The sequence below is a fragment of the Staurois parvus genome, unplaced genomic scaffold (assembly GCF_062004578.1).
Source record: "Staurois parvus isolate SC_StPar_1 unplaced genomic scaffold, SC_StPar_1.0 ptg000704l, whole genome shotgun sequence".
NCBI classification, from domain to species: domain Eukaryota; kingdom Metazoa; phylum Chordata; class Amphibia; order Anura; family Ranidae; genus Staurois; species Staurois parvus.
This window is the reverse complement of record NW_028318500.1, coordinates 7,133,502-7,160,430: the sequence shown is the minus strand read 5'-3', so window position 1 is coordinate 7,160,430 and position 26,929 is coordinate 7,133,502. Positions and strand designations below refer to the sequence as shown.

General features: G+C 43.8%; 1 protein-coding gene across 1 annotated transcript; it reads left to right on the top strand.

Annotated features, from left to right (window-relative positions):
• The first annotated feature begins 326 nt into the window (after window positions 1-326).
• Window positions 327-25,583, top strand: ACADS (acyl-CoA dehydrogenase short chain). Its single transcript, XM_089653283.1, has 10 exons — window positions 327-466; window positions 544-692; window positions 11,680-11,829; window positions 13,582-13,693; window positions 14,417-14,568; window positions 23,665-23,835; window positions 23,910-24,047; window positions 24,140-24,235; window positions 24,326-24,382; window positions 24,849-25,583. Exons 1-10 carry the CDS (start codon window positions 415-417, stop codon window positions 24,999-25,001), a joined length of 1,230 nt encoding a protein of 409 aa, XP_089509409.1. The 5' UTR covers window positions 327-414; the 3' UTR covers window positions 25,002-25,583.
• Window positions 25,584-26,929: the final 1,346 nt, after the last annotated feature.

Below are 26,929 nucleotides of genomic sequence, written 5' to 3'. Positions count from 1 at the left end.
GTAGTGTTGCATGACCGCTCAAGTGTCAGTTAAAGTAACACAGCGCTGTAGCACAAAAAATGGCCTGGTCAGGAAGGGGAGTAAATCCTCAGGAGGGCAAATAGGTTCACCATGCCCACCGTGCTTCTACCTATCAGGCAGCATTTCCCTTTTTTTGTATACGCCCGGTAATTGCTGTAGGCGATTTATTACTGAATAAACTGCTGCTGAGCAGAAATATTCCAGCAGATTTATGAAGTAGGCGGAGCCCAGCAGGAAAACACGTGCAATTTGTTTACAACTGGTACGTGATACACGCTGTACGCCTGTGTATGGGGCGGGGCTACTCCGGAACGTCATCTGTAGGCGGACTAAGGAGCAGACGTCATCCGGAGTGGCCGTCCTCCCGGTGTGTAGGGATAGAGTGCAGTAGCTATGATCCGTGGGGTAATGATTGTAGGTCGTGCTTGGCGGCCGCTTCATTCAGGTGAGCATGGAGGGAGGCCTGTGACCTTGTGCTGACCGCCGGAGCCCGGCTGACCTGTGTGTTCTATGTTCCCACAGCCGCCCGCTGCCTGCACACTGTCTACCAGAGCGCCGAGCTGCCCGATACACACCGCATGCTGCGGGAGACATGCCGGGAGTTTGCCCAGAGGGAGCTGCAGCCTATAGCCGCCCAGCTGGACAGAGAGCACCGCTACCCCGGGGATCAGGTGTGCTGGAGGCCTGGCAATGTCAGCGCTGCCCCTCCCCCCACTCTGTGCCCTTTCACCTAGTCACAGACCAAGTGCTGGCCTCCTTGTTACAATGTGTTCTGTCATCACTGCAGGCTTGTTAGATTACCAGGAGAGCCAGTCACCATGACCTTCTACCCACTCCTAATTCTTCAGGGTTAAAGTGTTACTAAACCCAGGACCCTGCATTCACTATATCTGGTCTCCCACAGTACACACAACATGGAAGTGCAATTATTTTAGTAAATATGAACTGCTAATTACCTTTTCCCATCAGCAGTATATAGCAGTCTTGTGACTTCTATCAGTGTCCTGCAGAGCACATGTTAAAGCTTGTAGGAGGAGTTTTCATTTTGCTCTAGGAGAATGCAGGACCCCTGATCTCTGTCGGGACAGTGCTGATTGGCCCTGTGCTGATCACATGCAATCTCCGAAGAAGAAAAAAAACCTTTCTAGCAATGCACACCAAACTGAGCATGTGGAGAGTGTCACCAAACCTCTGTCCTATCAGGAGATAAGAGGGGGACACTGGAAGAAGGGGAGGATCAGGAAGTCAGGATCAAACAACATTTTTACACAATGTAGAAGATTAGCTCCTTAGGTTCCACAGTGAGTATAACAAGCATGCTTTACTGCATATTCAGACTGATTTTACTGTTGTGGGTTTAGTAACACGTTAAAGTGATTGCAAACCCTTACCTTGTTAAACCACTCATTCCATTTAAAATAGAAATGAAAGGCAAAACATTTGTGTATAGATCGAAAAATAAATGTTAGAAATACCTTTTCCCCTTCTTTAGAAATTATCACATTCTCAGCCGCATAAGAGCTGGGGGAGGAGAATCAGGACGCTGGTCTTCCCAGTGAATGGCTGTGTGCATGGGAGGGGGTTGGCACAAGGCTAATCATTGGAGGAAAGCAGGCTAAGTTCCCAGCACAGCTAGAGAACTGACCATGCTGTGCATTCCTGCCTAGTGTGGTCAGTTTTAAATAGGAAAGCGGAGGGACAGGCAGGATCACCAGGGATTTCACACACAGGAAGCAATACAAAGAGAACAGGATACAGTTTCATACAAGTAAATGATACAGCAGGCACATATCTGGAATACAAAATGTTGGGTTTACGTATTCTTTAAAGACATAGTAAACTTTGCTAACAAAGTTTGAGTAAATGGGCCCCTGCAGTGTCATGCCATAATGTGCTAGTATGGATCATGTTTGAACATATAGCAGGCCTAACCTGTCAAGGAGAGCCTTCTGGCAGTCTCCACTCCAGGGACTTCCAACTTCACCCAGTCTTCCTTACGGGTTTGCGCTGTCCAGTCATTTGAATGTCTAGGCGCCATGATGGTGTCACAATTGCGGCACAGCACTCTCTGCATTGAAGACACGCTTGGTGTGCCCTGAATGCAGAGCACACTGCGCATGCACAGTGACTTAATCAGCTCCTGTGAATGTCCATATTCCCTAAACAGTGTAAGTTTAGGAGATACAGTATTTGCTGGACCTACAAGTAAGACTTATTATAGGCTTAGCTGTAGAGCCCACAAAATTGATTCTGGTGCTAACCCTATGTGCATAATTCTATGCACAACAATCATGGTGGGTGTCGTCACAGAAAAATCTCATCCAAACCAAAGAAGACGTGGAAAAAGACACCAACTAGAAGCTACTGAATCAAAAATGTATTAAATGTGAAATATAGAAAAATCCTATCAAATTATAACAAATCATGAAAAAAATCATAATAACCCCCCCCCCCCCCCAAAAAAAGTTAAAAAGTCACAACACCATGTCCATATCCCCGACCCTCTCCTATTCCCTTGCCGACATGATCCCAAAATAACACAAAATCCCCACTTGATCCCAAGCAAACCAACCCGACCTCCCCTTCTCCATATAAACTAAATGCTAGCAATATATAACAACCTGTATCTAAATGGTATGTGCCCATATATTACTACAATTAGAACAATATCATCTGATTATCATCCACACACACGTTAAGCCACCACATGGGAGATATTAGCAAAACAGGTTAGATAGAACGACAGTATGAATAATAAAATGCCAATGAATGTAAAAACAGATCCTGTATAGCAGAAGAAGATTACCTGTAGGTAGGTATAAGTGAAAAATATAACTTTAAAGTGTTTTTGTGCCTCGTGTAGCTTTACCTACATTGTTGATCAATCGGCAAAATTAAGGCTGTAGATGATCCTTTCACCATTACCCAACACAAAAAAGTCAACGGAAGATATCGGTAGCGGTGAGCTTGGCCGTGTTTGGACTAGGCTCTAAATCCACATGTGTGAGCCCTCCAGGAAGCTGTCACTTGTACGGTGCAGTCATCTGTGGCTGGGGCATTCCCCGCCTCACAGTTGCACATATATTTGCTTCTTGTGTACATGTGGGGCAGGGAATACCGCGGCTGCAGATGATTGGCCTATACAGGTGGCAGCTTCCTGGTACTTCAGCGCAATTTCAAAGCCGCATATCTGTGCGATTTTCACTGCTAATTTAATTGCAGCTTGTGGCGTCATATAACAGAAGTCTATGCAAGTTGCAATTAAGGTGTCCATTTATGAAGCAGCGGTAATAGATCCCTGCTCAGTTCTACGGCATTCTCGGTGAGCACATATCTCCTGTGAATGCCTTTTATGAAGCGGTGTAGATCAGTTCTCCAAACGAAGGGAGAACGCTCTACAAACGCTGGAAAACGGTCTACAAACGCTGGAAAACGGCTGATTTTACTATAATCTCGTGAGATTACAGTAAAAGATCAGTTTACTAAACAGAGGTAAATTATCGCTGCTTAGTTTGCAGTCCCTCCGATTCTCCAGCTCTGGGCTGGAGAATCTGGAGGGAGAACACCAATCTCCGATGAAGGGCTGAACTTGTTCTCCGCTGATCTCCTGAGTGTCATAAACATGTGAATGACCTGAGAATAGCTGCTATCCTCGGAATCACAGCTATTCTATGTTTCCTAAACGGACACCTAAATCGGCAAAAAGCAGTGCAGGAGCCTTTTTCATAATCGCTGCGACATGAGTGGTTCAATTGCTGGTAATAAGGTGCAACTTGTCTTGTAATGTGGAATTGTTAAATCACATGACTAATCACACCAGTGTGATCCAGGGCTTAAAGCCAGGATCCGAATGACAGCCCTGAAGCGTGTACCTGTTACGGTAAAAACAAATATTTATGAAGCAGCAACTCCCACACTTTTTTTTTATTGGCTCATCTTAAATACCTTACTTGAGCAAATGTCTCCTGTTTTCCATTAGAATTCACAGCAACTCGAATATTCAAAACCACTGGAGAAACTCGGCAGTTGCTTCAGTGCCACCTCTTTGTGGCATTGACATCGTCATTGACCCTCGCAACCTTTTGGATCAGTGATAGGGTAACATTTCAGTTGCCAATTAAATTATGAGGGGCAAAATGATCAGATACATACTGCCTATCTAACCATAGGAGACTTGAATTTGGAAAACCTTGTGGGAACTGAAGTTTGTGAAATTTGAGGTGACAACGGGAGCCCCTTTTAGAGCACCAGATCTCTGTGTGGTCACCAGGTAGCTAGAACCTGTTCATAAGTTGTTTATTTCAGGCCAAGTCATGGTCATTATTTAAGAGGTGCTATTAAATAAAAGACAAAAGTAAGTGCACAAGTCAATAGTTACAGGCATACTGACTTCCTCATCCTTGATTGTGGTGTAATTGCAAGTGCCTGCACCTTAGCAGCCAGCTGTTTAACCCACTTATACCATATAAAATCAGACATATATGTATACAATAATATATCAGCTACTGTATAGTGAATAACATCAAAAATGCAGAACACTAACAGTGCAAAATACATACGTTAAAGATAAATATGAATGATAAGTGTTCATAAAGTCCTCATCGTCTTAAAAGGATAGAAACCATATATTCCCATGCTCCAATAAAGTGTCAGCAGTGCAGTATCCTCATACATAAACACAAATAGTGCTCCCAATGACCACCACTCTGTGCTCAATGCTGCTGCCTACCTCCACGCAATGACCCAATATAAATTGTCTCAGAGACCTCCTTTTCAAAAATCATATGGATAACAACTTTTATCTCACGATCACAAGTAGATCATTCGGTTGGTCCTATTATATGATTAGGGGACAGAATGGAAATATCTCAGTGCAGTAGCCCATTAAAAACAAAGGATGCTCAAAATGTACTCACAGTGCCCAAAGAATTATCGCCTATTCAATCATAACAAAGATTACCCCCTTAGAGAGAAATGTCTGTCTGGCTTCCAGTAGGTAAAATGGCCGATCCCGTACTTCCTGACATCACTACACCATGTCGTGAATACATTTTGCAGCAACTAGGTTGATTTTTTCACTTTCAATACATTTTTATTGAAGAGTTTTCAAGAATACTGCTTGTGCCAGCTTTATAGATAAGAGCATAAGGTCGACAATTTACAAGTCAAAAGCAGTCGATCGTACATTGAATAGAAACATTTTAACAACAAAACGTTCAGTATGTTAAAAGGTGCATTAAATATACTTCAGCAGAGAACCAATATGAATAACAGAAGATGAAAGCAATGTGCCTGTACCAGAGTCTCAGCGTTCATACTGATGTGTAAGTGGCTGTTGATATAGAAGGGTGGGCATATTGGATCCACAGGGTCCATATTTTACGAAGGATACTGGAAAGCTTCTCATTAATAAAAAAGAAGTCTTAATCGGTGGCGAACTTCTGTAAAGGGTAGAAACTGTTGTTTCAAAGCTTTTGCTATTGTTTGTTTTGCCACCAGTAGTACATAAGCAGCCAGTTTGAATTGATATTTGGTGAGGACTGGAAGCTTCAAATGCAACAGGACATGCCACGTATCTCTGGGGATGGGGTAGGTTAATAATGATTGTAAAAGTTTAAGGACTTTTGTCTAGAACTGGGAGAGCATAGGGCATGTCCACCATATGTGGAGGATGTCTCCCAAAGCAAAGCAACCCCTGAAACAGATGTCGGGAGCAGGTGAGTGAAGGTGTGCCAAACGGGATGGGACCAGGTACCACCTTGTGACAGTTTTAAAGGCCGATTCATTAGTGAGAATGTTAATTGGACAGGAAGTCAGTGTGATCCAAATTTGTGACTAGCTACCCTAGTCCTTAGTGCTTTTAAGGTTACTTTCCCATCTGGAAACATAAGTGTGGATATTAGGATTTTGGAGGTTATTCAGTTGTGAATAGAGAGTAGATGTAAGTTTGGAGGAGAATGGCGACCGATGACAAATGTGTTCAAACATTGATTCTATCAGCTAGCACCGAGGTTAGCCAGTGTTTTTGGTTTGTAAGAAACAACTAGGTTGATTTTTTGATGCACTTTAAATTGTATTATTATTTTGAGCTTTTTTTATTGGATTATTTGGTTTTGGAAACATTTGCACTATTTTGGCAAGCGCTGGATTGTTCAGGTGTATTATATATGTATATAACCAAACATCAATAGTCTGTGGATAACAATATAAAACAAAAAAAGTGAATAGAGAATCAATTCTTGTGATAATAGTTCATAAATGTCCCAATCCAAAATGCGTGATTCCTACCTATACAGTGGGGCAAAAAAGTGTTTAGTCAGCCACCAATTGTGCAAGTTCTCCCACTTAAAAAGATGAGAGAGGCCTGTAATTGGCATCATAGGTAGACCTCAACTATGAGAGACAAAATGAGAAAACAAATCCAGACAATCACATTGGCCGATTTGGAAAGAATTTATTTGTAAATTATGGTGGAAAATAAGTATTTGGTCACCTACAAACAAGCAAGATTTCTGGCACTCACAGACCTGTACCTTCTTCTTTAACCACTTCCAGACCGGACACTTTTACCCCCTTCCTGACCAGGGCAATTTTCAGCTTTTAGCGCTATCACACTTTGAATGACAATTGCGCAGTCATGCAACACTGTACCCAAATGAATTTTTTACCATTTTTTTGAGACAGATAAAGCTTTATTTTGGTGGTATTTATTCACCACTGGGATTTGTATTTTTTTTGCTATGTAAATGAAATGTCCAAAAATTTTGAAAAGTGTTTTTTTTATAAAATTTTGCAAATAAATAATATTTCATCATAAATCTTAGCCAAAATTTATTCCGTTATCTTTTTAGTAAAAAAAAAAAAATCCAAATTAGTTTATAAGCAAAAATGATAATTTTTAAACATTTTTTTTTACATTTTTATTTTATTTTTTTATATTTTTTATTTTTATTTATTTTTTTTTTACATACTGTCACCCTAGCAGTACAGTGTCACCATGGTGACACTGTACTACTTGTGAGGGGTGATGAAGATTTTTTTTTTTACACTGATTGCTTTTACACCCATATAGGATGTAAAAGCAATCATTTCTCTTTCTCTCTGTGTGCATTCTTGCACTCATTGAGAAGTACTGAGTGAACTGTGATTGGTCACAGCTTGTCACATGGTACAAGGCTTTTGTGAATAGCCTTGTACCATGTGACCTCTGTGATCATTCACAGATTTCACACGTAGTAAGCAATGATGTCACAAGTGATATCTTGCTTACTACTTTGCATGTGATCACTGATTGGCCAATCAGTGATCACATGATCGGGACCTCGTACAGAGGTCCCGTCCGACGATCGGTGTTTCACTGTGTCCGGAGGACACAGCGGGCACCGGATCGCGGTGCTGCGCGCTCCCAGGGAGCACGCACAAGCAGGGTGCGGGGAGGCCGTTTATAGACGGCCACCCGACCCTGCAGTGCCACCGTCCGGCCGTTTATATACAACGGCCAGACGGGAAGTGGTTAAGAGGCTCCTCTGTCCTGCACTCATTACCTGTATCATTGGCACCTGTTTGAACTTGTTATCAGTATAAAAGACACCTGTCCACAACCTCAAACAGTCACACTCCAAATGCCACTATGGTGAAGAAACAAAATTGTAGACCTGCACCAGGCTGGGAAGACTGAATTTGCAATAGGCAAGCAGCTTGGTGTGAACAAATCAACTGTGGGAGCAATAATTAGAAAATGGAAGACATACAAGACCACTGATAACCTCCCTCGATCTGGGGCTCCACGCAAGATCTCACCCCGTGGGGTCAAAATGATCACAAAAACGGTGAGAAAAAATCCCAGGACCACACAGGGGGACCTAGTGAATGACCTGCAGAGAGCTGGGACCAACATAACAAAGGCTACCATCAGTAACACACTACGCCGCCAGGGACTCAGATCCTGCAGTGCCAGACGTATCCCCCTGCTTAAGCCAGTACATGTCCAGGCCCGTCTGAAGTTTGCTAGTGAGCATTTGGATGATCCAGAAGAGGATTGGGAGAATGTCATATGGTCAAATGAAACCAAAATAGAACTGTTTGGTAGAAACACAACTCGTCGTGTTTGGAGGAGAGAGAATGCTGAGTTGTATCCAAAGAACACCATACCTACTGTGAAGCATGGGGGTAGCAACATCATGCTTTGGGGCTGTTTCTCCACAAAGGGACCAGGACGACTGATCCATGTACAGGACAGAATGAATGGGGCCATGTATCGTGAGATTTTGAGTGCAAACCTCCTTCCATCAGCAAGGGCATTGAAGATGAAACATGGCTGGGTCTTCCAACATGACAATGATCCCAAACATACTGCCCAGGCAACGAAGGAGTGGCTTCGTAAGAAGCATTTCAAGGTCCTGGAGTGGCCTAGTCAGTCTGCAGATCTCAACCCCATAGAAAACCTTTGGAGGGAGCTGAAAGTCCGTGTTGCTCAGCGACAGCACCAAAACATCACTGCTCTAGAGGAGATCTGCATGGAGGAATGGGCCAACATACCAGCAACAGTGTGTGCCAACCTTGTGAAGACTTACAGGAAACGACTAACCTCTGTCATTGCCAACAAAGGATATATAACAAAGTATTGAGATGAACTTTCGATATTGACCAAATACTTATTTTCCACCATAATTTGCAAATAAATTCTTTCCAAATCAGCCAATGTGATTGTCTGGATTTTTTTTTTCTCATTTTGTCTCTCATAGTTGAGGTCTACCTATGATGCCAAATACAGGCCTCTCTCATCTTTTTAAGTGGGAGAACTTGCACAATTGGTGGCTGACTAAATACTTTTATGCCCCACTGTATCTTCCTCCACTCAGTGCTCAATAATACAAATTTTACACCAACATGTAAAGTGGATCCCACCACCTTTCCTCCAATGCACTCGCCTGAAAATGTGGACCTAGAAATTTGGTATTAGGTTTGTATGGGCGGTTTCCCCTCAGGGGATGTATGTATAACATCGGCTCCCTTCCCACATAGCCTTGGAGATCATCTTTTCCTCACTTACGCTTAGTGAGTATCCCTTTAAGAGGCCCCAGGCCTCTTCCTTCTTTGCTGCCAATATGCTCAAACAAACATAGAGTGGCCTCTCATAGTGTAGTATTTCAAGTATTTATTTAAAGTATTGCACTTACAACATAAACTAGAAAAGCTACAATTTCTGGGGAAATTGTGTGAAGTGTTCTTTCCTCCACCAGTAGTCTACAACTGGAGTGGGTGGAGTAACTGGGTGGAGTGGCTTGAGTAACTGTGAAAAGGTTGGACTGGGCAGAGTAACTGGAGTGAGTAAAGATAGTAAACATTGCACTAAACAATTGATCAAATTTAAAAAGTGCACATGGCAAGCTTGATAGAGTGAGAAATGCATTTCAACTTTTAATTATTTATATAGCACATTTAATTGCAATGTTGTTGCCCAAAGTGCTTCACAGTTACATTAAAACATACATTTATAAAAACATTAGCAGCATTATCACCTCATATACTCTCTACTGTAGAAAACTTATTTCCAAACCTTTAACCAGAAGCCGGCCAAACTGTCACGAATTCAAAATTAGATTTCAAATAGGGCAGAGAAGAGCGGTTAAAAACAAACTGCTCCAAATTGCTCACTTCACTGTCGTCTTCAAATGGTCGTAGTTTTAAAAACTATAAATCCTACAGTGTGAGAATCACAAGACCCAGACCTACATTTTGATGCATAGTATGTCTCTGAAACAAAAATAAAGGCACAGTTGCAGATTAGAAATTGCCCTTCAAATTTGTGGTGGCTAGAGTGGAGTCTCAATGAATGTCAATGGGCAGCGTGAGTTGCAAACAAATGATCATATTGTGAAAACTATCAGGACTATGGCTTAGCCATGGACATTTTTAGTGGCAGCAGGGATAGCTGAACGTTTTGATATAAAATAGTGTAGGTGGGCTTGAAAATGAGGGAGTAATGGCAGTTTAGAAATCATGTCCTGATTTTTCAGCTCACACTCTAGCTTTTGTCAGCTCCCACTCTAGTTTTGAACATTCCGCCATTCATTCCTATGGGACCAATTTCACCACAAAAACGCTGATATTTCGTGAACCATTCGGCGAAATGTTCCACATAGTAATAGCACACCAATCGGGAACAATCCGCACTTTTCGGTATATTATTGTCTATGTAGTGTAAAAACTGTGGGAGGAGTTAGGGTGGTACATTTGGCTATAATAATAAGAATATATATGTGAGATTACCAGTAAGTGGTCTTGGCATGCAAGACCACTTAAATAGTAAAAGCTACTTTAAAAGTGTACTGTGCAGCCACGATCCAACTCCCCTGCGGGGTCAGCGTCACCCAGCTCCTCCTTGGGGGGGAAACGCTCATACAGACCTGATAACATAAGTTTTTAGGTCCAAATCTTGAGGTGAGTGCATCGGAGGAAAGGTGGTGGGATATATACATTGGAATCACGCAGATTGGATTGGGACATTCATGAACTATTATCACAAGAATTGAAGAATGTTATTCACTGTTTTTTGTTTTGTACCAGTATTGGGATGTCATATTGATGCGCCTGTTGCATTTTCTCCGGCGTGGGGAGGTTCTGTGCCCAGACGCAAATCAGTTCCAATGGCTTCCTCCTCACACATTAAGATTACATTCATCATGTACACATGAGAAGGGATTGAAGTAGTGGGCACGTTTGAGTATCCAATGGCCAGTTCCCAAGCCGACGTGGGAAGGTTCTGTGCCCAGACGCACATCAGTTCCAATGGCTTCCTCCTCACACATTAAGACTGCATTCACCATGAACACATGAGAAGGGATTGACATAGTGGGCACGTTTGAGTATCCAATGGGTAGTTCCCAAACCTCATCAGGAATATGAGGGAGGTCTGGCATCAAAGGAGAGGAGTATATAGGTAGCAAGAGGCAGTGTTGTAATAGGCAAGGCGTGCACAATGTATCCAAACTGCCATGTTTATGTAACCAGCTGTAGAACTGCAGTGGGGCGGTTATGGGACAGTCACCCTCAGAAATAAGCAGTGGAAATTTGTAGATCCTTATGGTAGGATATAAATTGCACACACAGGACCCTAGTACTTGAAAGGAGTGGCGCACAAGATGTGTAAGGAGGAGGTGATTGCAGCACACATCAATGAGAGGTACATAATTCACTATCTACTTAAATTTAATATTCCATGGAGTTGCGCATTAAATATCCCCATTGTTGAAGCTTCTTGACTGTAGATTAAATTACCATACAATCCCTGTTATAAATGTTTTAATACCTATTTAACGAAGAACAACTGAAGTGCTAAAAGATTAAATTCCCATTTAAGAATCTCACGTACTCAGGGACTGGTTTTAAATGCACCCGTAGCTTTTGTCCTCATATTCATTTTTCCTGGTGGAATCAGACCTGTTAAAATGGACGTGAGTTACACTATATATTTCAGACAATGGGTCTGCTTTCATTTTGAGGCATGACGATGCAGTGCTAAGTGAATGCATTGCTATGCATCCTGTGTTTTGCCTACTGTACTCTTTTTGCCTTGGGTGTCAGGAGGCGCTTGTTGGTCCTTAGGAAAATATGCAATGTTAAATGGGCTTTAACCTTCTCTTTTTTATTCTCTAGGTCCGACAAATGGGGCAAATGGGATTGCTGGCTGTGGATGTCCCAGAGGAGTTGGGTGGTGCAGGTTTGGATTACTTGGCTTATTCAATTGCTGTGGAAGAAATCAGCCGTGGATGTGCATCCACTGGAGTCATCATGAGTGTCAATAATGTGAGAATATAAAATACATTTATTTGAGCAGGGTCAAAAAAGTTAATATTATAAATAATTAATATTCACTTTAAAGTATACCTAAGGGCAAATCTCTCCTTTTTGTAAGTTTTAGATAGAGTGGAGAGGATTAGAACCCCTGTCAGGTTTTTATTGTCTGTGTCCTCATTTGTCCTGTTTACATTTATTACTGAGAGTGAAATAAAATCCTAAAGTGGGTTGTCAACAGAACAGGAATATAGGGGAACACTTCAAATGGGGACACTAGTTCGCCTGGCAGTACTAGGGTCCTTGGTTCAAATCCCAGCCACGACACCTCCTGCCTGGAGTTTGCATGTTCTCCCTGTGCCTGTGTGGGTTTCCTCCGGGTGCTCCGGTTTCCTTCCACACTCCAAAGACATGCTGGTAGGTTAATTGGCTCCTGTCTGAATTGGCCCTAGTATGTGTAAGTATGAATGTAAGTTAGGGACCTTAGATTGTACGGCCCTTGAGGGTTAGGGACTGATGTGAATGTACAATATATATGTAAAGCGCTGTGTAAATTGATGGCGCTATACAAGTACCTGAAATAAATAAATAGTGATGACCAGGGATTCCCTCACTTTGGAGAATTTCCTTTCACTTTTGGCTATGGGACAGAAAGTGAAAGTAAATCTCAGTGAGACAGATGGCAGAAAAGTGACGGGTTATAATCCTCTTACTTTATCCAATATGGAAAATGTTCTAAAGTGGGATTTGTTATTGACGCTTCCCTTCATTGCCTGTGTGCAGATATATGTATCTTGAATTATTATATCCGTTCTCTTACCATCTGTTCTGATATGTGTACGTTGTAAGTATTTTACATAGGATGTTGATTTGTTCATCAATGCAATTTTATACCTTTCATTTAAAAATCTTATAGCTCCTGAAGAAGGCGGTATCATCGTGAAACATGTTGAGCCATTACTATCACCATTTAACCACTTGCCAACTGCACTATAGCCGAATAATGGCTACGGCGCGGCTGTCTAGTTCTGGAAGGACATCACATGTCTTCCCAGAACAGGCGCGCACCCGGCGATCTCCATGATCGCTGTGTCCTACGGACACAGCTGATCACGTGATGTGGTAAAAGGCCAATCACGTGTGAAGAACATATTTTAAAAATGTGTATTTTTAAAATATATTCTTCAGATTTTTTTTAACATATAAAAAAGTAATTTTAACATATATTTTTACAAATATTTGTAAATGCATTCCAAAAATGTAGATTTGTATTTTTAAAGACATACAGTATATTTGAAATGTATTATTAAAAATATTTTTCATATATTTTGTAATATATGACACACATGCTGTGTGTGTGTGTGTGTGTGTGTGTGTGTGTGTGTGTATATATATATATATATGTATATGTGTATGTGTGTGTGTATATATATATATATATATATATATATATATATATATATAAATAATTTTTTTTTTTTTTTTTTAAATATATTGAATATGGCCAAAATTGTAGCATTTCAAATATATGTCAATATATTTGGGAAGAATATTTTTAAAATATATTTCAAATATATTTTTCTTCCATATGGGACAGCTGGGAAAAGTTGTGGTTACAATGCTTTGTAGATCCATATGAGTATAACATGTTTGTTATTTTAAGTGAAAAAAAATTCAGACTTTAGTAACACTTTTAACTGTTTTCTAAGTTTCAGACACTTATTTCTTAGAAGAATAAACTAGGATTATTATTATTTCCCTTAGTCTCTTTATTTAGGACCAATTCTGAAAAATGCAACAGAAGAGCAGAAAAGGAAATGGATTACTCCATATTGCAATGGAGATAAGATTGGCTGCTTTGCGCTGAGTGAACCGGGTATGTGAAAATGCTGTGAGGAAACAAATATTTAGGCACTGCCTTGGTCTTTCCTATTAACCATGATAGTGGGAGTAAATGTAGGCAATGGTTGGTGTTCCATACTGATTTTTCCATAAGTCTGCACTAATACAAATCAGATTTTGGGTAGGCTCTGCAACAAAAATTTCACTTTTGGTGGGATGCTCCCAAAGTGCAATCACATCTGAAGGTAATACACTGCCACTTTACTCATTAGAACCCTGCATGTGCCGCAGTTGTTTGATAATTAGAAAGTCACTCCCATTTACATTCACTCTGCACATGGACACAGACAAACACACAGCTATTTTTTCAGAATAACAAAAGGTAGGGATCTGTAGCAAAGTTTGTTTAAATCCTTGCAATGTACATAGATCACTTATAGGGGAATGTTTTGAGGAGTTACTCATTAATGTTGTTAGTAGTGATCATGCCCTCTTTGTAATGATTTATCTGACAAGTACACAGAAAAATTATTTTGTGAGTGCTGCTAATAATCTTACCATGGAACACAAGCTAGGAAGAAGAGTGAGGCTACAGACAGAAACTGGAGAGGTCAGCCAGCAGTGTGTGTACCAGAAAATTTCCTGTCACAGAGATCAAATCAAAATGCAATAATAAATAAAATGACAAGAAATATTTTGTTTCACCAAAGGTCCCCAAGTATTCTATCTTGCTTACTAACATAGTTATTATCTGTAGGTAACGGCAGCGATGCTGGAGCAGCAAGCACAGTTGCCAGGCTTGATGGGGATCACTGGGTGTTAAATGGGACTAAATCCTGGATCACAAATGCATGGGATGCTTCTGCAGCTGTTGTCTTTGCAACAACAGACAAGTCCTTGAAACACAAGGTAAGTCATCCAACTGCTTTATGAAGGAGGCAGACTTTTTATTTGAAAACGTGTGTGTGTGTAGGTATGTATATACAGTTAGGTCCATATATATTTGGACACAGGCACAGTTTTAGTTTTTTTCAGATATTTACCAAAACATATTCAAGCAATATTTATATAATGGATATGGGCTGAAAGTGCACACTCTCAGGTTTAACTTGAGGGTATGTACATCCAAATTGGAGGAAGGGTTTAGGAATTACAGCTCTTAAGAGTAGCCGTCCCCCCTTTTTCAAGGAACCAAAAGTAATTGGACAATTGAATATAATCATAAATAAAATGTTCATTTTTAATATTTTGTTGAGAATCCTTTACTGGCAATGACTGCCTGAAGTCTGGAACCCATGGACATTACCAAAGACTGGGTTTCCTCCTTTCTGAACCTTTGCCAGGCTCTAACTGCAGCTGTCTTCATTTGTCCTTTGTGAGTCTTTCTGCCTTTTAGTTTTGCCTTCAACAAGTGAAATGCATGCTCAATGGGGTTGAGATCAGGTGATTGACTCAGCCATTGCAGAATATTCCACTTCTTTTCCTTCTAAAGCTCCTTGTTTGCTTTTGCAGTGTGTTTTGGATCATTGTCCATGTGTACTGTGAAGCGCCGTCCAATCAACTTTGCTGCATTTGGCTGAATCTGGGCTGACAGTATATCTCTAAACACTGCAGAATTCATCCGGCTGCTTCTGTCTTCTGTCACATCATCAATAAACACCAATGACCCAGTGCCACTGGAAGCCATGCATGCCCATGCCATCACACTGCCTCCACCATGTTTTACAGATGACGTTGTGTGCTTTGGATCATGAGCTGTTCCAAGCCTTCTCCACACTTTTTTCTTCCCTTCATTCTGGTACAGATTAATCTTAGTTTCATCCATCCAAAGAATGCTTTTCTAGAATCGGTCAGGCTTTTTTAGATGTTTTTTGGCAAAGTCTAATCTGGCTTTTCTATTCTTCAGACTTATGAATGGTTTGCACCTTGTGGTGAAGCCTCTGTATTTGCTCTCGTGAAGTCTTCTCTTGATTGTAGACTTTGACAATGATATGCCCACCTCCTGGAGAGTGTCCTTCGCTTGTCTGGATGTTGTGAATGGGTTTTTCTTTACCATAGAGAGGATTCTGCGATCTTCCACCACTGTTGTCTTCCATGGACATCCATGCCTTTTTATGTTGCTGAGCTCACCAGTGCGTTCTTCTTTCCTCAGAATGTACCAAACTGTTGATTTGGCCACCCCTAATGTTGCTGCTATCTCTCTGATGGATTTGTTTAATTTCTGAAGCCTTACAATGTCCAGTTTCACTTGCATGGACAGCTCCTTTGACCGCATGATGTAGGTTCACAGCAATAGATTCCAAATGCAAATACCACAATTACAATCAACTCCAGACCTTTTACCTGTTTAATTGATGAAGAAATAACGAAGGAGTAGCCCACACCTGGCCATGAAACAGATTTTGATTCAACTGTCCAATTACTTTTGGTCCCTTGAAAAGGGGGGATGGCTACTCTTAAAAGCTGTAATTCCTGAACCCTTCCTCCAATTTGGATGCACATACCCTCAAATTAAACCTGAGTGTGCACTTTCAGCCCATATCCATTATATAACTATAGCTTGTTTTGGTAAATACCTGAAAAAACTAAAATTGTGCCTGTGTCCAAATATATAGCAACCTAACTGTGTGTGTGTGTGTGTGTGTAAAAAAAAAAAAAAAAAAAAAAAAAAGTCGCTGTCACTATAGGTCAGTGCCGGTTTTTAAATGTAATTACCAACTTTTTTTTTTTTTTCTTCACTATAGCTCAGAGAATCAGCTGTCACTTTCCCCCCACCTAAAAGAAAGTTTCCTTTTAGTTTATTTCCCCTAAAAGAAACAATGTTTCCTTTTAGTTTGTTTCCCAAAATAAAAGAAACAAAGTATCCTTTAGCTCAGGGAAAATGACAGCTAATTCTGTGAGCTATAGTGAAGAAGAAAAAAGCCGGCAATTGCTTTTAAAAAAATGGCACCGACATACACTTCGTATTTCGAAAAAAAATTTGATATTATTTTCAATGGAGATATTATTTTCAATGGATAGTCATTCGTAAGCCGAAAATTACGTTAACCGAGGCTTTCGTAAACCGAGGTACACCTGTGTGTGTGTGTGTGTGTATATGTATATATATATATATATATATATATATATATATATATATATATATATATATTTATTTTATTTTATTTTTTTCTCCCTTTTACCTAAAGCAATCACTTTAATTAGTGATACACCGATATGTCTCCCACTGAAAATATCGGTTGAAAACAGGGTTATCATCGTTTTGCAGATAGGAAAAAAAAAGGTGCTGATAATGATAATTGACTTCAGTGCAAAATCACATCCCACTGACTTCAATGCAAAAACACCTCTATTTAAGTTTTAAGTTTTTGAATTCTATATATTTAATTTTATTTTCTGTCCAATTCTTGTGTTACTTTCAATAAAAGTTATTTTACGTTTCTGGATTGTACTTTTTTTCATATTCATGATATTAATTAAAAAGTCAACTATAATACAATTTTATATATATATATATATATATATATATATATATATAATTTTTTTTTTTTTTTTTAAACTGTTCGTTTTGGTTTTCGAACTGTATGATGAATTTTCCGTCCAGAATTTTCATTTTGGTCCACCAATAGTAATTAGCGCTAATCCTTCACATAAAGCTTGTGGGATGAAAGTTAATACTTACAGAAAGTCATAGGGCAGTAAGGCTCAGTCCACACTAGTGCAGGTGGAAGCCGCTGAAGGACCCGCACTTTATCCTGCAGCTGAACCACCCATTAAACTTAATGGCATGCCGCAGCACTAGAAGTCACACCCGCACTGGGAACCACAACTGCAATGCGGTTCCCAGTTTGGGCTGTGATTTCAGGAAAGGTGCAGGGACCTTTTCTCTGTATTTTGCGAGGCACAGCGGCCCATTCAAATAATTAGGCTGTTGTGCCATGACCTGCAATACAGCACTAGTGTGAACTGAGGTACATAGCATGTTACCCGTGGATCCCATTTATTTTCTTTCAAAAACAGGTAGCCAATGCAGACATTTATGTTGACGTCCAATTTTTTGTGGCATTTCTATTGTACTGTATATAGAAACATATGTTGTCTGAGACATGAAAGTACCTGTTAGTTTCTGGCTGCTACATTCATTTGTCCACCCCTACTTTAATGTTTCAATAAATAACCATATAAAGTATAATTAGCGTTTTGACTCCTGAAAGTGAACTTTAAACATTAAATTAAAATGACAGCCTATTTCTTATGCTTATTTTCCCCTACCGTCTTTCAGGCCAGCACTCTGAGAGACCTCGGCTCCTCCCCATCTGAGGAAACACCTCCACCTAAAATAAAAAAGCTCCACTCCCCTTTGACCTCAGTTCAGGTGTTTCCTCCGGTGGGGAGACACGAGGAGGCGCAAGGCGGCAGACGATAGGGGAGCTGAGGGCCGGATAGCCGGCTGAGAGGCCCGACGCAGCCGGGAGTGAAGGCCGGAGTGTCCGGCTGCATATCCTTCCTGGGCAGGCTGCGGGCAGTGGGCGTGCATCCCGGGGGACGGGACAAGGCACGTACCTGCGCTTCGCCCCCGACCCTCTCCGGCGAGGGGGGGCGTCGGGGTGGCTGTGGTGAGATCTGGGGAGGATCGGGGGGAGTTCCGCTCCTTCCCATGCTGGCGGTCTGAGGACTTTGCCGGGCCGGACGTCGGGAGACGGCGGTTTCCGGCGGAAGGGGCGGGGCTTCGCCCAGGGCTGCGACTTCCGCTTCCGGTCGCGGCCCTCGCACCACGGCGGCGCGAAATTCAAAAAAGGCAGTGCGGTGGACAGCGGCCTGGGGGACAGGCCAGCACCAGGCGACCACCCTCCGGTACGGGATGTCGGAGGCACCGGGACCAGGAGATGCCAGCACCAGCCAGTCACAGGTAAGGTGCCTCAGTGGAGGCCTCCCCTACCTGTTGGCCCCTAGGATATGGGAAGGTGGGGCAGGGGGTCTGCGGGGACAGGCCAGCACCAGGCGACCACCCTCCGGTACGGGATGTCGGAGGCACCGGGACCAGGAGATGCCAGCACCAGCCAGTCACAGGTAAGGTGCCTCAGTGGAGGCCTCCCCTACCTGTTGGCCCCTAGGATATGGGAAGGTGGGGCAGGGGGTCTGCGGTGTTGCAGGCCCTTAGGCTCTGCCGGGAAGGAGCAGGGGGGGGTGATTGGTGTTGGTCTTCTCAGGCTTCCCTCCTCCCCCTTTCTTTTGTGTCTTTCAGGGCAAGGCCCGAGCTAAACTTAGGTACCAGGAGCCCAAGCGGAGATGCCCTTCCTGTAAGGAAGTTTTGAAAGAATCTTGGCGAAAGGTTCTTTGTGGGCCATGTATACAGGGGTTGGTGAGGGAGGAGAAGCCGGAACAGGGGGACCTAGCCAGGTCAGTGAAGGAGTTGGCTACCACCTTCGACTCCTTCAAGTCCCTCATGGAGAGGTTTGCCCTCCCACTACCTACACTTCCCCCCCCCCCCCCAGGTAGCTTCTGTGAGTCGTCGGGAACCCCTTATGACCGGGGAGGAACCAGTGGGGGATTCCCAGTCTGAAGAGGAATCGGCGGGGGAGGGTCCCTCGGAGGAAGGTAGGGGCCCCTCCCGGTACAAATTGACCCTAGAGGAGGTAGATGAGCTCCTGGGGGCTATATACGAAACCCTGGACATTAAGGAGGAGGTTAAGGCCTTATCTCTCCACGACCAAATGTATCAGGGGTTGGAGGAGCACCAGCACAGAATATTTCCTGTGCATGACATTTTGGTGGACACTATTAAGAAAGAGTGGCAGGACCCGGAAAGGAAGCCGTTCTTCTCTAAGGCATTGAGAAGGAGGTTTCGGTTTTCGGAAGACCCGGAGGCAGTCTGGAACAAAAGCCCTAGGCTAGACGCGGCCTTTTCCCAAACGACCAGGAGAACTGACCTGGCGTTTGAGGACATGGGGGTCTTACCAGACTTATTGGACAGAAGGGCGGAGTCTCTCCTTAGGAAGGCCTGGGACTCGACCTTGTACAACCTGAAGCCGGCCATGGCTACGACAGTGGTAGCCAGAAACTTAGAATACTGGCTTACACAATTACAGGCCCATATTGTGGCAGACTCTCCCAAGGAAAAAATCTTGTCCTCTTTTGAGACCCTTTTGCAAGGAGTTGGGTATATTGTGGACGCTTCCGCAGAGTCGGTGAGGTTGGGGGCCAGGTCTGCTGCCCTGACCAATTCAGCCAGAAGGGCGCTGTGGCTAAAAACGTGGCAGGGGGACATCACTTCTAAAATTAGGTTGTGCGGCATCCCCCTCACAGGAGACTGTCTGTTCGGCCCTGGGTTGGAGGAATTATTGGACCGGACGGCTGACAGGAAGAAGTCCTTCCCCCTCAAGAGGAAAATGCAGGAGGGGGGGACACGGAAGGCCAGCCCGGCAAAAAGGCTGAGCCTGCGACCACCTGGTCAGGGTAGGTCTACTGGGCAGAGAGGTAGGGGGAGCGATTTTTCGCCCTTCTGAGCAACCCCAGAAGCCAAGGTGACTTGGTTCCTCCTGTGGGGGGAAGATTGGCGGCCTTCCTCCTACAGTGGGAAGCCGTGGTCGCCAGCCCCTTCATTTTGGATATCATCCGGAGGGGTTACCGGTTGGAGTTTCTAAGGCCGCCACCCGAGACATTTCTGGTGACGACCCGTCCAAAGGATCCGACGAAGGACGCGGCTCTGGTGGGTGCTTTGGAGGTTCTAGAGTCCCAGGGGGTCATCTCCAGGGTTCCGGTAGAGGAACGAGGGAAGGGGGTTTATTCCCATGTGTTTGTGGTTCAAAAGCCGTCTGGGGCGTTCAGGCTGATTTTGAACCTGAAACCCCTGAACAAGTCAGTGCGTTACCGGAGGTTCCGCATGGACTCCATCTTTACAATCAGGTCCCTAATCCCACCAGGTGCATTCATGGCATCCATAGACTTGAAGGACGCCTACCTACACGTGCCCGTGGCGGAGGCCTCTCAGAGGTTCCTCAGGTTGGCAGTGGGAGGGGAGGAAGGAATTCGACATTGGCAGTTCAGGGCTCTTCCATTCGGCCTTTCCTCCTCGCCAAGAGTATTCACCAAGGTTCTGTCGGAGGCACTGATTTCTATTCGCTTAAGGGGGATTTCAGTGGTGGCCTATCTGGACGATTTGCTGCTCTTCGCAGATTCAGAGGCTCACTTACGGCAAGATCTGGTTATAGTGAGGGGCCATCTAGAAAGCTTGGGGTGGATTTTGAATCTAGAGAAGTCCTGTCTGGTGCCTTCTCAGAAAGTGGTTTACTTGGGCTACGCTCTAAATTCGGTAGACCAAAAGACCAGCCTGACTTCGGAGAAAATCACCAAGTTGGAGGCCGGGGTCAGATTACTGCAGGGGAGCAGGTCAATATCCATAAGGCAGGCCATGTCGGTACTTGGATTACTGACAGCGTCCAATCCGGCAGTTCAGTGGGCAGGTCTGCATATGCGTCCCCTCCAGTTGTGGGTCCTGAGGGTTTGGGACAGGAGGAGTCACTCCCTAGAACACAGGGTCCTGGTTCCCCCCAGTGTGAAGAGGTCTCTATGGTGGTGGCGGAGATCGTCCAGCATAACTCAGGGGCTGTTGTGGTGCTTTCCGATATCCAAGGAGGTCACTACGGATGCCAGCTCCAGGGGCTGGGGAGCCCACCTGGGAGACTTAGTGACTCAGGGGGAATGGTCCTTAGGGCAGAAGGGCGAATCCTCGAATTGGAAGGAATTGAGGGCAGTGTGGGAGGCTCTGCACTCCTTCCAAGCGTGGGTCACGGGCCAGCACGTGCGTGTCCTAACAGACAATGCCACGGCAGTGGCTTATATAAACAGGCAGGGAGGGACAAGGAGCAAGGCCCTCGGAGCCTTAGCGGCGACACTGTTGTCCTGGCAGAGGTGAACTTGGCGTCCCTGTCTGCAATACACTTAAAAGGGGAGCTGAACCAGAAGGCAGACTTCCTGAGCAGGACTCGGCTCAGGGAGTCGGAATGGGCCTTGAACCCCAATGTCTTTCAGGAGATTGTGCGGAGGTGGGGATCCCCGGATATGGACCTTTTTGCCTCGGGAAGGAACAACAAGGTCCCAAATTTCTTCTCTCTATCCCGCAGGGACGGGTCCAGAGCGGTGGACGCATTAGGTCAGAGGTGGGACTACCGGCTTTGTTACGCCTTCCCCCCGGTTCCTTTGCTCCCCCTGGTCCTGAAGAAATTCAGGACAGAGGGGACCTCGTTAATCCTGATAGCTCCCTTCTGGCCACGGCGGGCGTGGTTTGCGACCCTAAAAAGTTTAGCCTCTCGTCCACCCTGGGAGCTGCCGCCGAGAGAGGATTTGTTAACACATGGGCCGGTTCTTTGCCCCAGCGTGGGAAGATTAAGGTTAACGGCCTGGTTTCTGAGCAGCAGCTCCTCTTAGAGAAAGGGTTCTCGCCTAGGGTAGTGGCGACATTACTGGCCAGTAGGAAGGAGGAGACCCAGGCCATTTATGGTAGGGTCTGGGGTTGCTTTACAGCCTGGTGTGACCGGACATCAGTGGCAACCCATAGTTTGGTTTCCGTGTTGGAATTCCTGCAGGCGGGGGCAGACAAAGGATTGTCTGTCAGCACGCTCAAGGGCCAGGTATCTGCCCTCAGTGTGTTCCTAGAAATGCCCCTGGCCAGGGAGGCGTTGGTGAGTAGATTTTTCAAAGCTCTGGTGAGGCAGAGGCCTCCGAGGTCCAGACCGTTTCCGGTGTGGGATTTGGCCAAGGTGCTCGGGGGGGATGACTAGGGCCCCGTTCGAGCCCCTGGAGTCCTGCCCGATTAGTGAGCTCACCATTAAGACGGCTTTTCTGGTGGTGATTACCACGGCGAGGAGGGTATGTGAGCTGGAGGCCCTCTCGATCAGAACACCTTATCTCCGTATTTTTTCGGACAGAATTGTTTTCAGACCGGACCCGTCCTTCATTCCGAAGGTGGCTCGGAGTTTCCAGAGGGAACAGGACATTGTCCTTCCCTCGTTTTTTCCTGACCCGGTGGGGGTAGATCAGGAAAGATTACATTGTTTGGATGTAAGAAGGTGCGTTCTCCAGTATCTAGAGAAATCTAGGGAGTTCAGAAGCACCGAATCCCTTTTTGTTTTTTTTAAGGGGGCTAGAAGAGGCAAGAAGGCGTCTAGAAGGACGCTGGCCAGCTGGCTGGCGATTGCAGGAGGGTATCAGGCGGAGGGCCTGGAGGTCCCGGAGGGTATCAAAGCGCATTCCACCCGAGCAGTGGCAGCTACCCAGGCAGAGCTAGCAGGGGTTTCCCCAGGGCAGATTTGCAGAGCGGCAACATGGTCCAACTATGACACATTTGCCAAGCATTACAGACTGGACCTGGTCTCGGTGCAGGAGCAGGACTTTGGTCGTAAGGTCTTGCAAGCAGTTAGCCCGCCCGAGGGGTGAGTACTCGCTTATCCTCTCAGAGTGCTGGCCTGAAAGACGGTAGGGGAAAAATCAAGTTACACTTACGGTAACGTCTTTTCCAGGAGTCTTTCAGGCCAGCACCGGTTTCCCACCCACTGTTGATATTTGTTATGTGAAGATGGCTTATTACGATTATGTTGTCTCGCATTGTGTCTCCCCAGGTGACCGGAGGATGCTTGGAGAACAGGTCAGAGGGGAGTGGAGCTTTTTTATTTTAGGTGGAAGTGTTTCCTCAGATGGGGAGGAGCCGAGGTCTCTCAGAGTGCTGGCCTGAAAGACTCCTGGAAAAGACGTTACCGTAAGTGTAACTTGATTTTTTGTTCCCATTAGATCAAATTTGTTTCTACAGTATAAACTCTCCATATCCTCACAGCTTGGCCAGTTTGGTGGTTCTCCTGCTCAGCTAGGTAACTCAATATGCAGCAGACTTGACTATCCACAGTCATGGCCAAGTCTGATAGATATGGACAATTTAGTACAGATGTTACTGCTACTCTCTTTATATATTTGTATGAATGCCAGCACTAGTATCACTGCTTTATTCTGCAGGGTATTAGTGCCTTCTTGGTTGAGATGCCATCACCAGGCCTTTCACTTGGAAAGAAGGAAGATAAGCTGGGGATCAGGGCTTCCTCCACAGCAAATCTAATCTTTGAAGATTGCCGGATACCACATGAGAATCTTCTTGGAAAACCTGGAATGGGCTTCAAAATTGCCATGGTGACTGCAACAGGGTGTTGGCAATTTATAACTCTGTGTACACTTCTTCTCTTACTTTTTTTGTTTCTCTTTAGCAAACTTTGGATGCTGGCAGGATTGGCATTGCATCTCAGGCTCTGGGCATTGCTCAGGCAGCTCTTGACTGTGCAGTGGATTATGCAGAGAAGAGAATAGCATTTGGAGCACCTATCACCAAATTGCAAGCTATACAGGTAGAAGCGTTACATAGAAAATAATGTTGAATTAGGTATGCAGCTGCCTTACGCCCTCCTTTTTTTTCTTTTTTTTTTTCCCTTTGAACAAGTTCAAGTTGGCGGACATGTCCCTTGCTTTGGAAAGTGCCAGACTCCTCACGTGGAGAGCTACAATGCTAAAGGATAATAAGAAACCTTATACTAAGGTGAGCTTTGACCTCTACAAAGCCTTAACCCAGTGATTGAATGTCTTGCTTTTGTTCTTTTCATTAATTTATTTCATGTATTTATTCTAGGAGGCAGCAATGGCCAAACTAGCAGCATCAGAAGCTGCAACACTGATTTCCCATCAGGTACCTTTTTATTATTTGTCTGGCAGCACTGTGAAAAATGCAGATCCACTGTATAAAATTAGGTACTAAAAAAGCAGCATTTCCTTGCAGTATAGAATTGCAAGTTATAAATAAAAAGCCCATGGAAAGGGGTGTTGTGCTCTATACATCTAAATGCCAGCAGGCAAGTTTCTCTGTAGGGTTGACAAAGCCCTTCTGTGAGACCTGTATAATTCATCCAGATTTCAGACTCTAGATAACGTGCTTGTCTGGTCTTGCATACATATACAGCATGATCTGCCTTTTTTGCAGGATATTCCATAGCTATGCCTGGTCATAGTTACATAGTTAGTCTGGCTGAAAAAAGAATAAAGTCCGTCCAGTTCAATCATTCCAAAGTTTGAGCATCATAATGTTTTAATTTCTTAGCAGCCAGTTATGTTCTGAGCTGACATATTGCTGATTTTTGTACTGCTCATCTTTTTAGGCTATTCAGATCCTTGGAGGGATGGGATATGTCACTGAGATGCCAGCTGAACGTCACTACAGAGATGCTCGAATCACTGAGATCTATGAAGGCACTAGTGAAATACAGAGACTGGTGATAGCCAACCAATTACTGAAGGAATACCAGCAGTAATATACTACAGTGTGAATGACTCACCAAAGCCTTATTTCTGAAATATTACTTTTGGGGGAGAAGAAATACTTTAATGAACAAAGATAATCATCACAAAGTGACCACTCAAAGAACTTTGCACAAATAATGTTTGCAGAATTTTTAATCTGTTTTAGAAGGCTTTTCTATTTTTTTTCAAAATGATCTGGCTTGTAAACTGAATAATATACAAAGCTGTGGTAGAAAGGTAATATTCTCTGCTGTAAATATAGTAAGTCATGCCCTCCTGCATCACTATTCAGCACTAATATGCTTTGTCCAGCATTCTTTGTATAGACCGATATAAAGTCACTCTGGTCTACAATAAAACCTGTAGTGAAGACGTGGCCAAGCTGCCTGGAGTGAAACAGAAGATATCCTGCAGAGCCAAACAAGATAGGGGTATGCAGATAACAGACATACACTATACCATGCTGCTGTCCTTACCAGGATAGTGGACTAGTGCAGGAATGGAAAAAAAAAAAACTTTCTTTTCAGTGCCTCTCAATGTACTTCTTTGGTGCAGAGTGCTTGTAATGCCTACAATTAAACAACATCCAACAATTTGACCCTCTTGGCCTGTATTTCAGACTGCCTCCAATGAAGAGGTAATATTGCCCCCACTAACCCTGACCATGGGGACCCTTTATTTCCCTCTGGGCATTCAGGACCCAGCATTTGCACTGGTAATATGCTCCAATAAATACCGTGCCCTACATTTCATGATAGGCACAAAATATACTGACCGTTCTGGATTTGGCCCATTTGAGACAGCTTGTATACTTCTTGCAGTTGCTCCCGGTTTCCCCTTTGACCAGCCTCTATTACCTTTCAAGCAAGAATGCACAATATGTGGTTCAGGCAAACACAATGTTTTTGCTAAAAATTCCTCCAGTTGGCCAGGAATTTTTCACTCCCTTACAGAGTCGGTAAAAGGAGTGGTCAGGAGGGCCGGCTGTCCTGGGTGCAGAGAAGCCAGGAGGCAAAGAATAGATGCAGGGTGGTGCACCCATTTTATGGCATGTATTAACAGTGGGGGGGAATTTTGGATCCTTGACCTGGGTGCTGGACGGTCTGCCCCGGTACTTCTCTCCTGTGTAAACAAATGAGAACAGTGCCTCCACATGCACTTAACCTCTGAGGAGCAATTTAAACTTTACTATGTCCCTCAAATCAACCATAAGTAACTAGATATCAAGAATCGGGGATACAGTCTTCAGATCAAGTGTTAGAGGATTGCTCAAACACTCTGTTCCACATTCACAAGTTATTCAGACCAATGTGGGCAATGTGTCTCCTCTCCAGTTTCTCTTTATATCTTTTGGTTCTATTCTGTACACTTCCAGGATAAGGTACACACTATTTCCAGAAATTCTCTGAGTTTCTGATTCCCAAAGAGTCATTATTTCTACTTTATCATAACACCATTTCATTAATACCTAAAAATGACCAATTATTATCTACATGATGAACACTGCACATGCATGTATTCCAACGCTGTGGAAACAACCTTCCCCAATGGTGGACCACTGGATAGGATGAATTACATTAGAACTATAGAAAATCTGACCAGTTATTCTAAGGGTGCACACAAAATTCTGGTCTACCTGGTATTTCTGAATGGATATATTTCTTCACCAAAATTCAAATCTCACTGGAACTGTAATAATGCAGGACCCCACTTCTAATGCTCACCTCGCTCTCCATAAAATAAAAGCCCTAGCCCATTCCCTATATCCCCAGGGTTGCTTAGTTTGACCTCAGCCACTTTCCCTATCGATCATCCACCTCTTCCCTACCCCTGCTACGAATATCCTCTATACATACAAAGCCCCATTGGGCTCAACTCTCTATGCCATCCCCCACCCTCTTGCCTTCTCAGGCTTTTTTATATGACCCTCTTATTTATT